Source organism: Ischnura elegans, chromosome 11, assembly GCF_921293095.1.
Source record: "Ischnura elegans chromosome 11, ioIscEleg1.1, whole genome shotgun sequence".
In the NCBI taxonomy this organism is placed as follows: domain Eukaryota; kingdom Metazoa; phylum Arthropoda; class Insecta; order Odonata; family Coenagrionidae; genus Ischnura; species Ischnura elegans.
The window spans coordinates 48,410,655-48,431,668 of NC_060256.1; the positions used below are offsets into that span (position 1 = coordinate 48,410,655).

Genomic DNA, 21,014 nt, shown 5'->3' on the forward strand with positions numbered 1-21,014 from the left:
GGCAGCGAGAACCAGAACGGCGTCACACGGAGTTTTTCCCGGCATTCATACTTACGTTTTCGCGCGCTTGAAAATTTTCACTTTTCATTTAATCGCGAAAAATAGATATCGTCATTTAAAAATCTAAAAGCGTGAAATACGTACTCCAGGAGTAATAATTTTCGATTTAGGCAATAAAAAAATAATAGCAAAGCACCCTATTCCCCCTGGGGCCGCATTGGTTTCCAAAAATGTTTTGCAAACTTTTTTATTAATGATCTCGTGATTTTTTAGCTTAGCTTTAGTAAGTGTTCTAACTTGCCCCTTGGTTTGAATATATTGATTCAATTGGACAAAATATGGAAATACTACGAAAAATTCTAATTATTGTCACCTCATGTCGTTTCAATCAAAAATTACTGCTTCTGTATTCCATATGCAATAAAGATAATTAGATGATAAAATAAAATCACATTATTGTGAATTGATAGGTACCTCTGTGAAGTATTCATGTTGGGCTATCTTCCTCTTGAATACCAAATCTGGCGCTCATTTTCAATCAAACACAAAATAAAATTATGATGTAGATTTGTTTGCATCAATTGATAGTGTATTCAATCGAAGTAGATTTATTAAACGAGGCTTTTGAAGGTCATAAAATACAGTTATCGATTTAAAATTCAATATATTTAATTTATATTACCTTTTTAACTACCTACCTATTTTTATATTACCTTCCTTCTAATGAAAATAATCTTTTCGTTGACTAGTATCTCTGATTCTAACTCCTTCCTGTCAAATTGTACTAACGAACTGCGAGCGCCCTGAATAGAATAAGATGCTATTTTTCATTAGTACTGCAAATGCAGTTTGAGTTTAATTTTTTCTAAACCATAAAATGATTCTGTACCTTCGTTTCGCTTTTAAACAGATTATAATGGTTTTATTAAAGCGGAGTCGATTTTCTCGGCTGTGTTTTTTCTATGGCTACGGCTGGAATTTAGGTCCTTTCCGTAAAAGAAGGCTTTAAACATCGTTTAACACCTAAAATAACTTGATGAAGCACCTTTTTTTGACTAACCAGAATTATTTTGGAAAAGGACGGTACCAAATTATAATTAAGGGCAAATAAGTTAAATTCCTCTGTTAAGCACGAGTCCCTCGCTGATGTCGTGAGGCTTGCTGCAGAACGCGAAGAAAAATGTAAACGAATTCTAATGATACCATTTACGAAGATACCTTTTCACATAATGTACGACACTATTAGCTAGCTTTCAAATTACCCTTCTTAAGGCAAAAATTACCTCCCAGAGCCAATATATTCGAGACATGAAACTTGTATCTAACTGAATTCCTCTCCATTCGTTATTGAATCCGCTCCGGGGACTCCCCCGAGATTCAAATCCATTGCGTAGCCTTCAGATACCTCGGATCAAATTCTCGAAGATCGAGGTTAAAAAAGTAAAGGAACTTATATGAACTACTAAGGCACACTGCTTCTTGAGATTAACAAAAAAAGCATATGTAAAGCTGACCGAAGATATGTATCATTAAATGCATATAGTACGCAAAGAATTATATTAGATCCTTTTTGTCATTTTCGAACGAATTTCACGGATGAATGGATTCGAATACAGAGCGTAACCTAGAACATACCCCACAGAAAATTTTCAAAGATCGTGGTTGAAAAAACTTAAATGAACTGGAAAGGCATTTACATGAATTGCTACTAAAGGCACTCCGCTTGTTTAGATTCATGAAAAAATGCGCAGTTAAAACTGACCGAAGGGGTGTATCATTTATTGAATCATATATTTAAGAATGATTTAAGACGCTTTTTTTTGCTATATTTTAACGAATTTCAAGGATAAGCAAATGATTGATTCAGTAAAAATGCTCGAAACTTGGGTGGAACATATGTAGGCGAGATATGGAGAAAAGTTTTTTTTTTTTCAGTTTGATTGCGAAATCGGTGTTGATATCATGGCATAACGTTCAGTTTAAGTACTTGCTAGAGATCGGGCTGGGGTATATTTTTTCATAATGAACTAGTCCTTACTTGCTAAAGTCATTCTGCATTTATTTTCTACCTAGGCCATTAGAGGTAACGTGGCTTCATTCATCACTAAGAGAGACAGAGAATGAGGCAAAAAGTCCCTGAATGTGGCTGGTGACGCCTTATTTCTAGAATTTTTATTTTTAATAGGGATTAATAGTGTTCGACCGCTCCTTTGTTCTCAGACAAATTTATAAAGTTTTAAGTGCTTCGTCGAAGGCAAACTTTCCCAAACAAGTTCGGATTTGTTGAGGAGGAAATTGAATGACGTGGATTTTTTTGGTCGGGTTCAATCACAAATCTCCATTTTATTTTCCGTTAGTCATTTGTGGACTCGTTGTGGCTTTTTTGTGGTGAACGTGCTAAAAAGTTGACCGACTCATTATCCCTTCAAACAACTTTTGAATATGAGCTGCCATCGTTTTGTGGAATTATGTGGACTGCCAGAATACTAGGGGTTATATTTGTAGCGAAATGGACGATATTTCTTGGAAACGCGCGTCTATCGATTTAAAGTAGCAGATATATATATGATAAGAATTTCATGTAATTAATGTTGTCAGGAAATTAAGATAAATCTTATTGTGTTTATTTTGTGACTCAAGTATCACCGTAGACTATGAGAGTCTAGGTTAATACTTTCTGTAAGTAAAAAACACTGAGTAGAAATTTGTGTTGGGTACATTTTTGGTCGTACTGACTAGGCATAGTTGTCAAATAGTACATCTACATCTATATAATACCCCGCAAGGCGTGTGGCAGGGGGTGTTAGGACACCAGCCGTTCTTACATAAAAAGGGAATGCTCTAAGGAAATAATGACTATCATTTATTGAAGTCCTTTATGGTTAGGGGTAAAAACGAATTCGCATATCTATCCGTTCGGCAAAACATCTCTCTTAATTTATCGCTTCTATCGGACCTAGAAATATAGTGGGGCTCTAATATTATGTTATCGGTGTCGCTCTTAAAGATATCCATTCTCAATCGTTCAAGCAATCTAAGCCCAGCGCGCAGCCTCAGAGTCTCCAGCGGCTCCCGGGCTAGTACTAGTAGGTAGCTTTGTTTTGATGGCTTCACTGTAATAATGTAAAATGCTGTTAGTGCTTGGATAGGGTACTAATAGGGCACCGTTATACCGACATCAATAGTGACACTATTTAGGACAAAAAGGACCATTTCACAGACGCATTTAAAACGCCCATGGATTTTTAGACGTGGCCGAAACTATTCAATGTCAATTTACCTAGACATGTAACTCAAAATTATGTCATGTCCTGTTGTGAAAATATAAGCAACCTGACGATAAAGGCCCAGGTTGATGTTCACACCAATAACCTCAAAGGTAAAGACTGTAATGGGTTGTATGTGTTCATACCCCTGCCACACGCCTTTGAGGCGGCTTGCGGGGCAGTATGTAGATGTACCCACATGATCGAAGCGTTTAACGCCGTCACCTGTGGGGAAGACTTAATTGTTCACACGGTGATAGCGCTAGTGTTCATGTCATGTTCTCTGCCAATTTGGACTGGTTGGTTTTCGTGCGGACATAGTGGACTTTATTTGGCACGAGTTTTTTACATCCCTGATCAAAGTTAAAACAATGGTAACTTTAAGAAAACATGTGGGTTATAACCTTCCGACAGTGGCTTTAGGTGCCAGCGCCCTCATCAAGGTAACGTTATAAAGCATAGTTCCTCAATCAAACAAGAGCCAGATATTTGATTCGAGGGATACTTGAGTATTAATTTTTTGGTTTATTTCAGCGACTCGGGAAATAATTAATTTCAATTAATAAGCAATAAATTCTACTTGAATGGTGCCGAAATTTATTTTAATTCTTGTCTTTTTCTGAAACGGCCGAAGTTAATACGACTTGGTTCCTTAGGCGTTAGTTTCCGAAATCTGTGTGATTTTTTCGAAAAAAAACTATAGGGTTAATTATTAACGATTTTAGTAGTTATTATTATCCAATTTTGGAAAAAGTGTTGATCTGAGATCCTGATCTCAGTCCACGGCTTTACCTTAAGAGAAACTCAACGAGGATAATTGCTCTAAGGGGCTAGTTGTCTCCTAAGGGGATTTATGGCGCACAGTCGGGAAAAAATTACGTTGGGGCTTAAGACCCCTGCAGCCTCCACCCCTCTGGATGAGTGCCTGTCCACAATATACGCCCAGGTTTGGACCGAAAGGAGGAAGTTACTAGAAAATAGGGAATGTGGAGGGGTAACACAAGGAAAAAGCTGTTTGTGATTTAGGTCAGGTAGTATGGCCAGGCGATTCTCAAACCGAGGGAGTACAAGATGTAGAGGTGATCTACCTTTGTATGCATATGTATTTTTTCACTTATTCATATTGAAAACCCTTGCATTTCCATCATCCAACTGTCTAATTCACCCCCGAAAAGAACATGAAGATGTCTAGTTTGCAATACAAGAGAGTGTATATAAAGGATAATTGCTACTTGCATTAAATAAAAAAAATAAAAGATAAAGAGATCACAAAATTCCTTAAAAAAAATAATAACAATAAAATAAAACATTATAAAAAAAGGATATAAAAAGTAAAAATTGGAAAAAAACTATTAAAATGAATAAAAATCACTTAAAAAATAAAAAATATATGTTCCCCATAATTAATAAAAAAAAAAGAATTAGTCTTATGAAAAATCTATTTTAGCCTTTAAGTTTCTGCTCTCATAAACAACACACTACATATACAACATATACAATGGCGCAAAATATCAATTATACTGTGAAGTGGCTGGTTAATTTGAGTTTGGCTCACCGGGACAGCATAATATACGCGCCTTCGGCGCAAAGAAATAATGAGACGCGAAGAGGTTCGCTATTGATTAGGAACTCAAGATGACCTTAAATTCATTATCATTTACATTTTACTGTAGGGCAACTCCCTTTGAGCACTTTTAATTATGAAAAAGACACTTCTCAATTTATAGTTACACATTTAACACATTAAATAACATTACATAATTAAACATTATTTACACAAGATCGATTGGATTATCAAGTTGTTGAACTGTATGCTCTCTCGACCACCGTATCAAATGCTCCTATTATGTTCATGGCCTCTATTTAGCTAAAAAATACACGATAAAACACAAAAATTTTGGATGCTGCAAACTTGAGTTGGGTTGTTAACATTGCAGGTTCTTAAGTGTAATGGTAGATTATCGATTGAAGCTGTTGGCAACTAATGGTGCACGAATTATTCATCTGAATAAAACAATGCCTAAGAGGGAGATTTTTTGCTCCCAAGGCCATAACTTGAATCATCAAATCCATGTGCGTAGCGAAATTCTGTGGCCTTTCATGTAAATAATTTCCTGCTGACTCTGATCGGAGCACTTTTAGTCCCATATCAGGGAAAACTAACGCCAAAACTCATCGGTGAGAAAGGCTTTCTCTCTCCAAAAGTTACGAGAATCGGAATCAAAATAAGCGAACGCGAGAGTCGAAAAGGTAACGATCATCATCACGGATTTTTAAAAAAAAAAGGAGCCAATGCATTGCCCAAAACACTCATCCATGTGTGTTTTTTTGTAAACTCAAGCGTATTGTTTCCCTGGATGGCCGTTAAAAGAAAAGTTTTACACACGAAGAGCGAGTAGTCTTTTCTATTACTTTTTGTTCGTCGACGTGCTGGTCCAAAAACAAAATTGCACACCGAGAAGACGAGTTTTTTTTTCAGTGAAAAAGCCCATGAATTTTTACGCCGTGGTTAGGGAATTTCGATACGCAATAAAAATGTGGCGTTAAAAAATACTTTCTCGTGCGCTCCACCTCCATGTTTGCGTGCCGCTTCATCTGAACGTACCTAACCTGGTGAATTTTTTTAAGGTTTCAAAGCAAGCATTGTAAATCGATCCTCGGATCTCTTTTATATGGAATCCAAGAACCACGCGAAAAATGAATGCACATTTATTTATCGAAGTTTTGTTATCACGTACGCCTCTATTTTTCGCTGCCGTGGGACTGAGTTCGACGGCCGTGCACCAATTTGGCTGAATCCTTTGGAAATCTTTAAAATTGCACCGCTTAATTACGTTTTATCATCGCAAACATCGAATATTGGTTGAGCATGTGTTAAATTCATTAAGTACATCAAAGAATAAATTTACGTAAGTCAAGTCAAACTTAACAATACTGTCATCACCTCATATGTTATTATTTCGTCGCTCTATCATAATAAATTATGTATGCTAGATGTGAAAGTGTTTTTTTTATATGCGGCTACCTCACTGTACGTGAAAATCCGAAAATAATCTCCAGAAAAAGGTAAAAAATATGTATGCGTCTGGCCTCAAGTGAAGGGGAGGTTTTAAACCTCGGGCAGTGCCAAAAATTTGGCTCCCCTATGAGTTTTGATGATATTGAAGGAAGCAGGAAGTAAATTTTCTTTCACTCATAGGTAGTTTATTTCATTACTGCCAATCAAATAGTTACCGTAGACAAAACACTTAAAACTCAGGTATCTCACTTATTTGCCAGGACAGTTGGTAAGAATTGCGTTTGGTAGTTATAGAAACCTAAGGTAGATGTCGGTCCCTTATTTTGTAAATTTGGTTACCCGTGTTCATGTTGTTTTTAGCCTTCGATAAAGTTTTACAATGATTGAAGTGCTTTAAGACTATGTAATTATCAGGAATACTTTTCGCAAATGCAATGAAAAATATTTTTTCCGTCATAGACGACTTCCATAGAGGTTTAAAAGCTATATAATAGCACACGGTATGTTTACTGAATTCATTTATTTTAAGTAAATACTAGTAGAAGATGTATTAGTTAATTCTTGCACCATTTTCACGTATTTAATGAGAGGCATGACTTCAACATGGGCATTTATAAGCTGATAACTCGAAGTAGTCTAATGCCAGGCCTGAGTTTTATTTTTATCGTAATTCATTAAACATGTATATTATTGTATTCGTTCTTTTGTTAAAACGGCGTATTCTAGCTGTAGGCAAATATTTTCGTAAGCTTAGGCAAGTGTTGCCATTAAAACCTTTATGTAAAGGCGGATTCGGTAAATTATGTCACGGAAATAATTTTTTTTGTGATCGTTGGTCGATAAGTCGAAATCTTATGAGAATGACGTTTTAATTCGTTTTCCGGGCTAGTCGCCTTTACGAAAATGTATTGCATAGGGCGTTTTTTGACAGCGCCGATAATCAGTTTAACATTAGGTCATGTCTACTTATTGACATATTACAATATCCTTCTTTACGAAAGTTACGAATTACCTCCAACGAAGCAGATATCTATCCGTCATCTCGGCTGTAATGACTTCGGTACTATGTTAAGAGTGCTATTGGCAATTCGATGCTCATGTTTTGATCATCGTTGACGGCCGCTAGATGTTTCCTTAGTGGTAGTTCGTAAATTGTCATATGACTTAGTTGGACTAAACTTGAAATTAAGTTAAGAACTTAATTTTTGGGTTAATAGGCCACGGATTTAGCTTATGAAAGTCACTCTTAGATAGGCTTGCGTAGGAATTGCGTGGATAGTGCGTGAGAAACACGTTTAGTTAATAATTTAAGTCACTCATATTAATGGAGGGAACGTTTGTTAGGAATTCGGATGCGAAAGAGGGTAGATGTGTTCGTATTGGTTTGGCCATGTAATAAACACAGCGATCTCAAAGCTTTCGGTGTCCCGTTTGAAATAAAAATAATGGAAAGCTGTGTGGTTTATTAATTAACTGGGTTGTATGTGATGCTACGCTCGGTAAAAGCTTTATTCCAGACAAAATCCCGTTGCTCATAACTCATATTTCTGATGCAGTGACGGTTCAAGTGGACGAGTCGATTGAATATTTTGCCTAGGTCAGTAGTCAACTTTTTAAAACTGTGGACGATTGCCATGGCCTCTTGAGAAGCCCGTATTAGATGATCGGCGGGAAATTATTGTAAATAAATAATTTATATTCTGATAGGGAGCGATTTTCTCCATTATCCTTTTCCTTATGCGCTTGAATTATCAGCTAATATTATTTTTAAGGGCCGGGGATTGTCGGCACCTGGCCCTCAGTTTACATTCTGTTGAATTGAAATGTGAACTAGCTGGTCCCAAATAAATTGTGATGTAAGCTTTTGGATGACACGCCTTTGCAAGGGCACACACGGATATTCCAATCTTATTAAAAGGTTTGCGTACATGAAGTGATACGTTTGGGATGCTATTTACTATGCTAGAACAGTTCAGCTACCATGGGATAGTGAACCTTTCGTAGCGACAAATAGCACGGTCGATTTTTGCGTTATCAAGTACAACATCACGGGGAGTAGTCCCAGTTCAAAGTCCGTCTACTTGCTCTTACTGATGACGCTTTCAACCTTAAAATGCTCGCTTCTAGATAAAATGACTTTCTTAATCGGTGAGCACTGTAATCAGAGGGTCTTACCTCATTTCATGTAATTCAGATTAATCAAGCGGTTATGTTTTGCATTTCCAGCATGCCGATATAGACTACGAGGGTCACTCCATAACTAATGCACCCATTTCCGGACAACCTTGCCTTTATTCTAAGCACTTCTAATGCTTACAGTGTATTATCGCGTCATTTAGCAGGTTTTTATGAAATTTTATGCATAGTTTTCCTTGATTCATTGAGGAAAGAGTATCCCGTGGAAAAACTATAAATTTTCAAAGGATGCCACTACATACTACTTAGACAACATACTTGATGACGCCACGACAAACCAACGGTTGTAAAGCCAAAAGCGTATTCAAGATGGATAGGTTTTTTTTGTTTGGCTTATTGTTAAACACAATTTCACATCCAGCATACTTGATTTGTTATGATAGAGTGACAAAATAATAATGACATATGATGTGATGACTATTGTTAAGTTTGACTTGACTGAAGCAAATTTATTCTCTAATGTAATAAATTAAACACCTGCTCAATGATGTGTTACATAAAATGCGTTGTTCGGTAAAACTCTGGCTTGGCGCGCTGAACAAAAAGAGGTGTTTTGTGCAGTACCTGCAGTCTACCACTGCGTCTACGATTTTCAACATTGGCGTGACCGTTCTCACCAGATACTCGTTGACCACTGAGTAACTGTACTACGATCGACGTAATCATCATCTCTATATATCCTCTTCAACCTTTCGTGAATGTTTCCGGCCGTTTCATCCTCAAAAAAGGAACTCGAATACTCGTTGCTTTTGACGGACTTCAAGTGCATCGGTCATCGTATAGAACTGCTGCTACCACGCCATCGGTATTGCGCTCAAATAAATTTTAATGGAAGCGGGAAGGATGCACATATGCACTCTATTAATTGGTGGTGCCTAGAATAACAATTGTGGTTTTAGGAAATTTGTGTGCATTAGTTTTGGAGTGGCCCTTATATTTAATATCCTTATAAATCCAGAATATTTAATTAAATGTAGTAAAGGCTGGATAGCCAAGAAAAATCGATTTCATAGTAACTTAAGCGTATCCAAAAATGTTTGCGTTGCCATAGCTTAGTAAGTATGGAGTTGAGACCCCATAATTATGGACAAAAATGCTAAAAACTGTCTCACCTATCACCTGTTAAAGTATTGCGAAATCCTGAAACACCCAGAAAATTCCTTGTTTGAATTAGCTAACGAAACTCAAATGTCTTTGAAATGTAAGACGATGCATATTATTCTTATATTTACATATTATGCATGCATTTGTTCATTTTTTTGGAGTGCCCCTCGTATGTTCTTTCATATTGTGTATTACGCGATAAATATATCGTGGACTATCCTCAACACCGTCCTTAATTGCATAAAGTTGTTGGCCCCTAAAGTTTATTTTTTCGTCCTTTTACTGAGGAAATTCAAACCCTGCGAAATTAATGAAGCCATGTGGAAACCCTCATCCCGGTGGTTTCGATAATTTGTTGAAACTCATCCCATTGAATTTCATATTTACCCAATTATTATTTCCCCTGACAAAGTTTGGGATTCCTGCGGGGAAAAAATGTACGGTGTTAGTTAATGAAAACACGCCATGAACCTGGTCGGGGTCCTATCTTTGACGCGGTGGTAAATGGAGTGGTGCTATGAATGAGAATTCAATCGTGGATGAATTTTATTCGCCACTTCAACGGTGCCATTATTGACGGTTACTTTGGTGGTATTTTGTTAAAAAAAATGTTTCTTCAGATAGGATGTGTCAACTACGTGCATAAATTTTTTGTTTGTATGTAAAGTTAAAGAGCTAAGAAGGCTCCAATAAGTTTTTTACGAGCAAAACAAAGTTTTGACTATCATGATTAATTTTCAGGCCCATGTAGAAGGGAAACAAGGGCGCCTTTTAATGGTAACAAGTTATTATAATCTGTATGTGTATACCTTACCACTATACCAAGGAATTAACTGGTACGGACTCGGTTTTATTTTAAATGCAATTTTATAGTACGTGCTGTTACATGTACATGTAGTTTTCTCGCTTCATAGCAATACAATCTCATGATTTTTTCACTGCTTTTAAACGGGTTAGGTTTGGTACCACCAGAGGCTCGGAGGCTACGGGCTAGAGTAAGATTGCTTGATTAATTCAGAATAGACATCTTCCAGAGCGAAGCGGAGAACATCATCAGAGAATCTCACTATGTCTATATCAGGTAGGAACAATCAATCGAGAGATATTTTGCCGAAAGGATAAGAGTAGGAATCACGAGTAATTGTTTTTTTTATTCGTACAATCGCTGAGAAAAATGGACAAGCAACAGTCTGGTACAGCGCGCTGTGGGCAACTAACAAATAAGTAAGTAAAAATTAAAGTAAAAATTGGTAGTAACCATATAAAAAGCAATGCAGCAACAAACAGTCAGCAAAAAAAACCTATCAGTCTTTAATATGCTATTGGCTTTACAACCGTTGGTTTGCCGTGGCGTCATCAAGTATGTTGTCTATGTAATATGTAGTGGCATTATGTAAGATTTTACACTTTCCCGGCGAACAACACGTAAAAAATCTTCTCGGGATACCGCGCGGGTAAGATTATATGAGAGCGTCGACGTTTCGGGTACCGACTCGCTACCCATTCTCACGGCTGCTGCAACGCCGGCGCTCTCATATAATCTTACCCGCGCGGTATCCCGAGAAGATTTTTTACATGTAGTGGCATTCTTTGACAATTTATAGTTTTTCCACGGGATCCCCTTTCTCAATGAATTAAGGAAAACTATGTAGAATTGTCCCTACAGAGAAATGTAAACAAAAACGGCATTATTTGCTTTATCATTGCACCTCAGTCTACGTTATTGAACCAGCACCCTAAGACTTTCAACGATTAGTTGACATTTTGAAGGCCAATTGGCAGCTTAGGACGGTCTGAAAATAATAGTGTTATGATTTTGGCATAGCTGCTGCCATAGCGATGATGATAAAATGTTAACGTTCGGGAGAAGATGACTAGATTTTCAATAGCAGGCGAAAAATTATACCCAAGTTTAGTTATAAACCAAATTGTCTCTATCTAATTGGAATTAAACTACATAGCAACAATCTCAAAGGCTATTCTCTTCTCTTCATGAAAAAAATACGTAAATATTTATTTTAATTTAATCCCCCATTGTTTTGACCCGGTGGGGAAAAACAGCCCTGCGAAGGGAATGAGAGATTTCAATGGATAATTTAAATATAGAGAGGAGTTTTTATTTCCAGGTTTTAATATCGTGGATTTCTGACATATTCATAAAATAGAAATTATTGGCAATTTTCCGCAATCCGCTTAATCGCGCAACCGGTTTAAATGTATTTTTTATTGTCTTCAGGCGATAATCCTCAAAATTCACTGAACGATTAAAGCTTTCGCGGACAATTTGTAACAGATAAACTTCTTTGTTTGGGTGAATAGCGAAATTGGCATCAAAGAGGAATTTTTCAGAAACAGGTTACGTTGCCACACATTAAAAGCACCACGGAGAAAATATCCCGAATTTTGAATAAATTTGCCGTGAATATTGCTTTTGCATCGTTGCTCAAAGTAAAGAGATTTCCTTTAAAAGCACGAAAAGCCGGGACAAATTAAAAGCTGAGACAGTACCAGGTCATACGGATAACTCGTAATAGTAGTCTTAACGGTGAAACGAGAAGAACCATTAATACCAGGATAGCAAAACATACAAATTATTATACTGATATATGTTGATCGATTCGCCATCGCTTGAGGACAGTAGTTTGACATGGAAAGTAAAAAAAATTAGCGGCAAAAAAAATTGAAAACACGTCAGGTCAGGGAGACAATTGAAATCCGACAATATCGGGAAAATTAAAACTGAGATGAGGGCTTGATGCTCAGGGAAGCATTCATAACGTTATTTTTAAAATGTAAACCCCTACTGTGCCGTCCCCGTAAACATAACAATTGGATAACCGTTACTCTCTGAAGAAGCCACTAGCACGACAGGAGAAACGTCAGTGAAAGCGATAAATAAAAATAAAATAAAAAAGATAAAAAACGCGCTTTTTCCGAAAATAGTATGAAATGCACGAAAAAGTAAAAACAAGCTGTTTCGTCACCCGGAGAATTAAGTGTTGAGAGTAATCAATGTCATTGATTAAATTTTCAATGAAATGAGTGCAGAAGAGGCTGATAGGTGAGTATGCAGATAGGTGGGTACGGATTGGCACGCCAGGTAAATATCTTTACCTAATCTGAATCCACACTAATTCTTCGAAAGATTAAAAGCTTATTTTTTTTACTTTTTAGTGCATCTAATTCTGTTTTTGGAAAAATCATGTTTTTAAAATCTTTTTTGTTTTATTTCCTGCTACTTTGTTGGTAAGTCGTGTAACAGATTAAACTATAGATGTTCAAGAAATATGTCAATAAATTTGTGCGGAAGAAATTGTGGAATTTTTCGTCTTCATGTAGTTATCACTTACGCAGATGGCATTTTTCGAATCTGCCGCAATAAAAAACGCCATCTATTGTGACATTTTAAAGCAATTTTTCTACAAGGAAATTAAGTTAATTAATTAGAGCTCTATGGTACAAATGTTCGAATCTCTGAACGCAAAATATTGTACTGTCATCGGAAGCAAGAAAGTGAGCCATTTTTTATGCCAATCCAACTATGGGAAGTGGGTTTAAAAATCATTTACATTCCATCGACGAAACAGACGAAACAAGTTAATAAAAAAACTTGTAAAAAATACGCGATATCCACCCAAAATAAGTAGAAGCTTATTTGTAAATCCTGAAGATAAAATAAAATTTATTGAAACCGGTCGTGAGAGTAAACTAACTGCGGAAAAATTTCAGTAATTTCTAACGTGTTGATCATTTTTAAAAGAGTGGGATTGCGAGGTGTAGATGAAGTGGTCACTTGCCTGGTGCCTCCATATAATCTTGTGCTCTCTGGGGTTGGCCCTCACTTGGCACTCGAAGTAAACGTCGTCGCCCTCCTTGATCTCGTTCGGGTTGAGTGAACTCCCCAGCTGAAGGCTCACCTGCGGCGGATCTGCATCGCAAATTGGAATATTCATGCAAGCCACGATTAGAGAGAGAGACAGAGAGGGATGGAGAGAGACAGAGAGATAAGGAGACAGAGTGGGTGGGAGACAAGTTAAGTGAGTCAGAGACATTGCAAACTCTACCTGCTTCTCTCATATAAAAGCAACATGTCCCGACTGACTGACTGACTGACTGATTCATGTCACTTATCAACCCACAGCCTAAAGTACTAAAGATACGTTCATGAAATTTTCAAATTACAATATTCGTGTCATATCTAGGCGTAACATGAAATTATTTTTGCGTTAAAAATTTTTTTGAGTCGTATGTACTCCCAATAATTTTAATGCAAACCTTATTCTCTCATATATAAAAGCAACATGTCCCGACTGACTGACTGATTCATGTCACTTATCAACCCACAGCCTAAAGTACTAAAGATACGTCCATGAAATTTTCAAATTACAATATTCGTGTCATATCTAGGCGTAACATGAAATTATTTTTGCGTTAAAAATTTTTCGAGTCGTATGCACTCCCAATAATTTTAATGCAAACCTTATTCTCTCATATATAAAAGCAACATGTCCCGACTGACTGACTGATTCATGTCACTTATCAACCCACAGCCTAAAGTACTAAAGATACGTCCATGAAATTTTCAAATTACAATATTCGTGTCATATCTAGGCGTAACATGAAATTATTTTTGCGTTAAAAATTTTCGAGTCGTATGTACTCCCAATAATTTAAATGCATACCTTATTCTTTTATGTATAAAAGCAACATGTTCCGACTGACTGACGGACTGATTCATGTTACTTATCAAACCACAGCCCAAACTACTAAAGATACGTCCATGAAATTTTCAAATTACAATATTCGTGTCATATCTAGGCGTAACATGAAATTATTTTTGCGTTAAAAATTTTTCGAGTCGTATGCACTCCCAATAATGTTAATGCAAACCTTATTCTCTCATATATGAAAGCAACATGTTCCGACTGATTGAATGACTGATTCTTCTCACTCATAAACCCATAGCCCACACTACTAAAGATACGGCCATGAAATTTTCAAATTACATGCCTTATGCAATTTTAAGGCTTTTTGAGAAAGGAGTTTTGCGTTTCAAAATTATTGAGTCGTATTTACTCCCAATAACGTTAAGTTATATGGGAGGCAAGAGGAAAACGTCTAATCAATTATCCGATAGTCGCAGCTACTCTACTCATTTCTGAGGTGTGAAAAGAATTGCTGATAAGGGAATTGAGTACTGAGCTGCGTCAAAAGGTTTGTCGATCAGTGATCATCAATGTTAAGTTTACGAACTCCATTAAAACAGCATTGAATTCCGTGCAGGCCTATTTTATTTTGCTTTTTTTAAAAGCTATTTGCACTCACGAGATGAGTTGAAAATTTGCGTGATTGGACGGAAAAAGGAACACGACTTAATTCTTGTTTTTAATCTTTCAATGCGATTCGTGTCCTGAATTATTCTATTTTTATGCCCAGCTTCATCCATTTTTCTCTATTTCAACATTAGACATCAGCCGTAGCAACAATGCGCAAATATGCATTCAAAAAATACAATAGTGAAACTGCTTTTACGTAAACCTCTTTGAGAGTAATCCACTGTTTACTTTATTGTGAAGCCATCTTTTAGTCGTCTGCACCCGTTGAAATTAACGGGTACCTTTAACTATCCCATTCTATAAAAAAATGTCGTGACTGTCTGACTCATTTATTCATCAATTCAAGCTCATACTATGAAAGATAAAAATATTAAGTTTTCAGGAAGTGACCACTGTGTGATGTGTAGGAAGAATTTAAGAGTAGTGGTATTTTTTACCCTAGAGCAGATTATATTCTCTATGTGTATAACAGAGAACTACCGGTGATTGCATCATGAAAATTTCGATGTATTATTTATGGATAGAAGCGCGAAATGATTTTACCTGGGGCACTATTTTTGAGTTTGCTATTTATCCAATTATATCCACCTCACATTAAAAAGTATAATACTTGAGATTCGATCATGCAAGTTTCCTCTAATATCCTTAATTAAATGCACAGAGTCATTGAAAAATGATCATTTGTGTAAAAAAATTCTTGGGGTTGTTTATACCCCATCATTAAAGTTAACGATGAGTACATTACTCACGCTCAGGTTACCGCTTATAACTGGGAGGTTGATTTTGATAGGTCAGGATAGAGCTCACTATGTAATTACTATCGATGGAACGTTATTGATTTCCATGTACTCGTTTCTTCCAATACGTTTGGATTTCTATTGCCATAGATACTCTGCAAAATAAGAGTTGAACACCAACTTTAGCGGTATTCAGGGGCGCCGACTTATAAAAAATATTGGGGGGGCCCATATCGGAGGTCTTGCCCCGGGAAGAGGCTAAATTCAAAGTGTGTCGCAGCACCGAAACAATATCATGATTCACACCACTTGATTCAGTTAACCTGCTTAACCTTATAATTATTTGTTTTAACACATTGTTGAATTTATTTTAAAAGGTAACTATCGTCAAACATGGGAAATAAAAATTACCAATATATTTTTGTGATTTCACAAAGCATAATATAACTTTATTATTTTCTTGAGTTATTGAGGGGGCTCGGGCCCCCTCAGGCCCCATGGAGTCGGCGCCACTGGCGGTATTTACCCGTAAGAATTTCAATGGATGCATTCCTCTAGAATAATGTAATTGAGGTAAGGCCGGTGGTTTGAATAAGGGAGATAATGGGAGAGAGTTTCCAACAGGGTCCTTCTCTGACACGGGCCGGTCGACTGGCCACTTTTCGACCGGAACTAATGAATATTGGTGGTGCATACGAAAACAGTTTGTATTTGTGTTCAAAAAACGGGGAAGTTGGGCCTTGGGGGATTGTTTGGAGTGAAGGGTTGTAATTTGCGTGCTTATTCCTATTTTTTAAAGGTAGTAAGCGGCGTCTAAGTGGTTCCTGAATTTGTTGGTCATTATTTTAAGTGTAAAAAACTGTTGATGAAACATTGCTTTGAAACTAAATTGTGACGAACACGTATAACCTAGGAAAACTTAAAATCCTAGGAATGAAGAAGTTGCAATGCAAAGGCTGGAAATATGAAAGTACATCTATTATCGTAATACATGTAAAATGCGATTGTGTTTCAAGTTCAAATATTACTTTTAAGCAGCCCGTTAATAGGGGATATATTAGAATGAAAAATATTTAAGCTTCTTTATAATTATTTTACACCGGAAGGCACTCGGTACTTAGAGCAGTTTTGCAACTGGCTCCAAATAGTCCTTGCGGTGGCGAACTTTCTCATTGATAGGTACCGCAGCCGGTCAGCCGTACCTTATTCGGGCAAAAATAATGGATATTGGTTGTGCATGCGGTAACAGTTATAAGGCGAGAAAGTAGGGCTTAAGGAAGGTTTATTTGAGAGACGGGTTATAGAGTTCGTTGGTCTCGGAAGAGTCATTGAATTTTAGAAAGCTCGTTAAAGTGCTCATTTATGACTTAAGATCATGAAAGTATTTATTCATAAGATTCAAGATTCCGGACTGGAAGGGGAATCGTGGTAATATTTTATATAAACTAAGTCAAGTGAAATTCGATTTTTACTGGGGAAAAAATTACATTTAACTTACCCAGGGTAAACGTGTGAGGTACTTACGTATTACTATAGTGGACGGCTATGTTTTTGACATTCACTCTATTTTATTACTTCAAAAAAGAGGAAAAAATAGGTATATGGGGAATTTTACATGTTGCCCAAGCCAATTTTTACGGTAACTAACTTTCCTGTAGCTTTGCGAAAGCACGGTGAACATAATTTGTCCATCAGGTGGTTTTACGGCAGCCTATGATTGGCTGTCCAATGTTGCCTGACTTCCAGACCACTTTTTGGCCGCAGCTAATGGATATTGGTGACGGGACCAGAAACTGTGTCCACGCGTGTTTTAAAAATCGTGGGGGTTGGGCCAAAGGAGCTTGTTATGAGTTCCGAGGTTTAATTAATGTGTTTTTTGAAGATGGAAAGCAACGTTGACTCTGCAATGCAGTCTGCATGTGTTGACCGAGGTGGTCCCTAACGGATTAGTGAATATTGGAAATCTCTGTTACCTACTGTCTTTGCTTGAAATATCTTTTTCTTTAAATAAATTTACCCTCGAGCAAATGGAAATTGCCTGTAACTTTAAGAAAGGAGATGCATTAAGGTGCAATATTGACGGAACTCATGTCGGTTGAAACCTTTTTCTCATCGTAAAACCTTATCATATTTATAGGTCAAAAATAGGGGATCAATTAAGAGAGGTATTTTTCCCGTTTGACAATTACAGAAATTCGTTTTTCTCGGAAAAATAAAGGACTCTAGTAATTGCTTTGTGGGACTCGTGAAGCGCATCTCCTACATAATTTTCTTTTACTTTTTCTTTGTTTTGTTTAAAGATGGTTTCCCCCCCCCCCCTCTACTCACGCCAATTGACTTGGCTTGTGGGGTGGTAAATAGATCTGAATACATCCTCATCGCCTATAGATCGAGTTTAATTGAACGTGAAGATTTTAAGTGGCTCAGTGGAAATAATAAATAATTTTTAATTTCAAGGCTATGTTACGTTTTTGTAAAATCTTTACTACTGCTTATAGTTAATTTAAAAAGACTACATAAATATAGTACCTTCTTGTGTGTCCTTAAAAAATATTTTGCGGTAACTAGGTGTTCTGTTGCTTTGTGATACCGTGGTGAATGTATTTGATTCAACAGAGAGCGGTTTCACGATAGCCCAAGCCCAACTGAGTACAGTCAGCCGACCGCTTCTCGGCCGGAACTAATGAATATTGGTGTCGCATACTGAATCAGTTTCGATCCCTGCTTTAAAAACAAGGAAGTTGGAGCATGGGAGGTTGATTTAAGTGACAGATTTTTTAATATTTTTTATTTTTTAAAGGTGGGAAGCAGCTTCGACTCCAGGGAAAAATTGTTTGCCTATTTTTACCGTCATTAGCAAGTTAATAAATTTCAGAAAATTCTCTTGTTGCTACCTTTTACATGATATTACCTTAGGGCGCAGATAAATAGCCTACATCAATAGGGATTTGGATACATAGAATAACAATGCAGATAGCTGCGTGAATATGCTAATTTACATTCACTTAAGTCTGATGCAATTCGAGATTAATTTAACTGCACGTTTCCTTTCAAAAATACCGTTGAAAATGGAATTTATTGCTACAACCACTGTTTCTATTTCAAATTTGATGTTTTTTTATAATTAATGGGAGTGGGAAAATTATGTTTAATCCTTAAGTTTTACAGAATACCCTAACAATACGGTTGTTGAATAGTTAATTTTGTGAATTTGAGATGTAACGGGGATTATGATTTACCGGGTGATTCAAAATTGTCCTAGTCTTGGTCGGTCAACTGACCACGTTTTGGTCGCCTTTTGGCCCTGATACAGTAAAGGGAAATGCTTATAACACGTTCATGACCGAAATAATGGCGGACCGACCGACCGAATGACCGAATGGCGGGCCGCATGACCGAAAAGGGTTCTTTTTTAGAATTTATTTTTTATGGACATATTTTAAAAATTGGTTAAGGGCGTTGAATTTAAAGAAGTAGTTACCGCTTTGAAAAGTCTCGAACAACTAATTGAATGCTATGAAACTCTTAAAAAGTGGTTTCTCTTGTCAATTTAATTCAGTTTGCAAGTTGTAATCGATTTTATAACCTTTGGAATGAAGACGCTTTAAATTGCCTTACAATTGAGACGAGCGGAAAACGTTAAATTTGATTCATAGTTCACGAAAATTATTTTCAATTCTTTTATAAGATTCTAGTTTTAAAGTAGCCCTTTTAGGATTTCAAGATTTTTCATTTTGAGACTTTATTTATTTTTGAATCTTAAATTATTTTCACTGGGTTAAAAGTTAAAGAAAAGGTTTTGGAATATTAAAATGAGACCTAAATAATAGTATGTACTAGTTCGCGGTCCATGTGAACTCTTCTTAGACTTAGGGTGCTATTCTGATTTCTTTTCGGCAGGAAACATCCTTAGGAAATGGAGTTGATTAATATTTTCTGGTTAATGATGTTAGCTTTCTTCGCCTAGTGGTGACTTGGCGGGGAAAAAACTTGTACTCCAATTAAAAATATTTTCGAGTTTATATTATCGGTAATTTTAATTGATATTTGTGGATTCCTCTGAAGTGATATCATTTTCACTTGTTATTGGAATGGCAATTCTATTTCATCGGCGCAAATCGTGGCAAGTGAACGTGTTCTACATTATATGGTTTCCAGACTTAAATCGACACAGTGGTAGTAGATATGCCATTAGAGTGAGTTTTTGTTTATTTTTAAATTCTTGTCGACGCTGTAGTCCCTCTAATGAAATAGTGCCAAAATCACTCGTAAATCGATGGTATTCGTTTGGAATTTAATATACTCATGTCCGATTCCAATTTGGAGTTGAATGCTTCACATAATAGTAAAATTCATGAAATTCCTTTGTCATTCCATGGATAAAGTAACATCACTTGGACAAGTTAATGACGCAGATATATGTTATCTCATTCATCATATTTTCACTTTTTTCAAGTTTCAATCAAATTTTCCTTCATACGTATATTTTTTTAAAATAATTGTTAGATATCTCTTTGGCAGTGCACTCAGTATATGTTTGACGTGAATGAAATTCCTCCAATACCTTTCCACAGCAATTGACGATTTGAACATTTTTTAAAATTCTGCTGTTTATATCGAAATTGAATTTGAAATTATGGCTATAGTTACTGTATTTGGGACGGGATCAGCTGTCTCGAGTTTTATATTATTTCATAAAATGATCGGGTGTACATAATGAATTGTGCAGTGGGGATAGAATTTTATCGATGAAAGGCTGACAAAACATCTGGTGATGTGGATTGTTTCGTTGTCAGTTAAATGAGTTCGACGTGAAACAAAGTAATATTGTTTCTTTCATAATTCAAACTTTATACTTCACGACCCCTTATTATATATATATTTTTTTTTTAATATCACATCTCGTGATATAAAAAAAATAATATATATATATATATTGTTTCTTTCCTTTCATTTCGAAGTGCATCTTCTCTCTCCCCTGTAGTTTAAGTTATCTTGCATAAAGTCTGGCAGCATTAATCACTTTGTCCTCTGAATCCAGCAAGACTCTCAGAGGAAGGAGACGTTTTTAGCGTTACAAGTTATTGAGGACCTGGCTCATATTCGGATGATCCCAGTTCGAAATCCGATTTAGGTAAATTATTTTTCCCCTGTGAAATTTAGAGCTTGCAGTGCACTTGTGGGTGACTCAGTAAAGGTTTGCCGCTGGCCTATGCGCGGTTATTCTTTGAATGATCCGTATAACACCTCGCGCATCACACATTAGTGGTGGCTTGTGGGGTAGAGTGTAGGTATTGATTCACCTGTCCTTCCTTGCGTATATTCAAATTACCCAAAACTTAACTAATGTAGGGGA

The 21,014-nt window shown here is 36.5% G+C and overlaps 1 protein-coding gene across 1 annotated transcript in view; it reads right to left on the bottom strand.

Moving 5' to 3' along the window:
- LOC124167631 (nephrin-like) overlaps positions 1 to 21,014 on the bottom strand; it is an 847,280-nt gene that overhangs the window by 54,344 nt on the left and 771,922 nt on the right. The window contains exon 8 of the mRNA XM_046545611.1: positions 13,383 to 13,513. Within this exon, the coding sequence (XP_046401567.1) occupies positions 13,383 to 13,513 (131 nt within the window). The remainder of the gene's footprint in view (positions 1 to 13,382; positions 13,514 to 21,014) is intronic.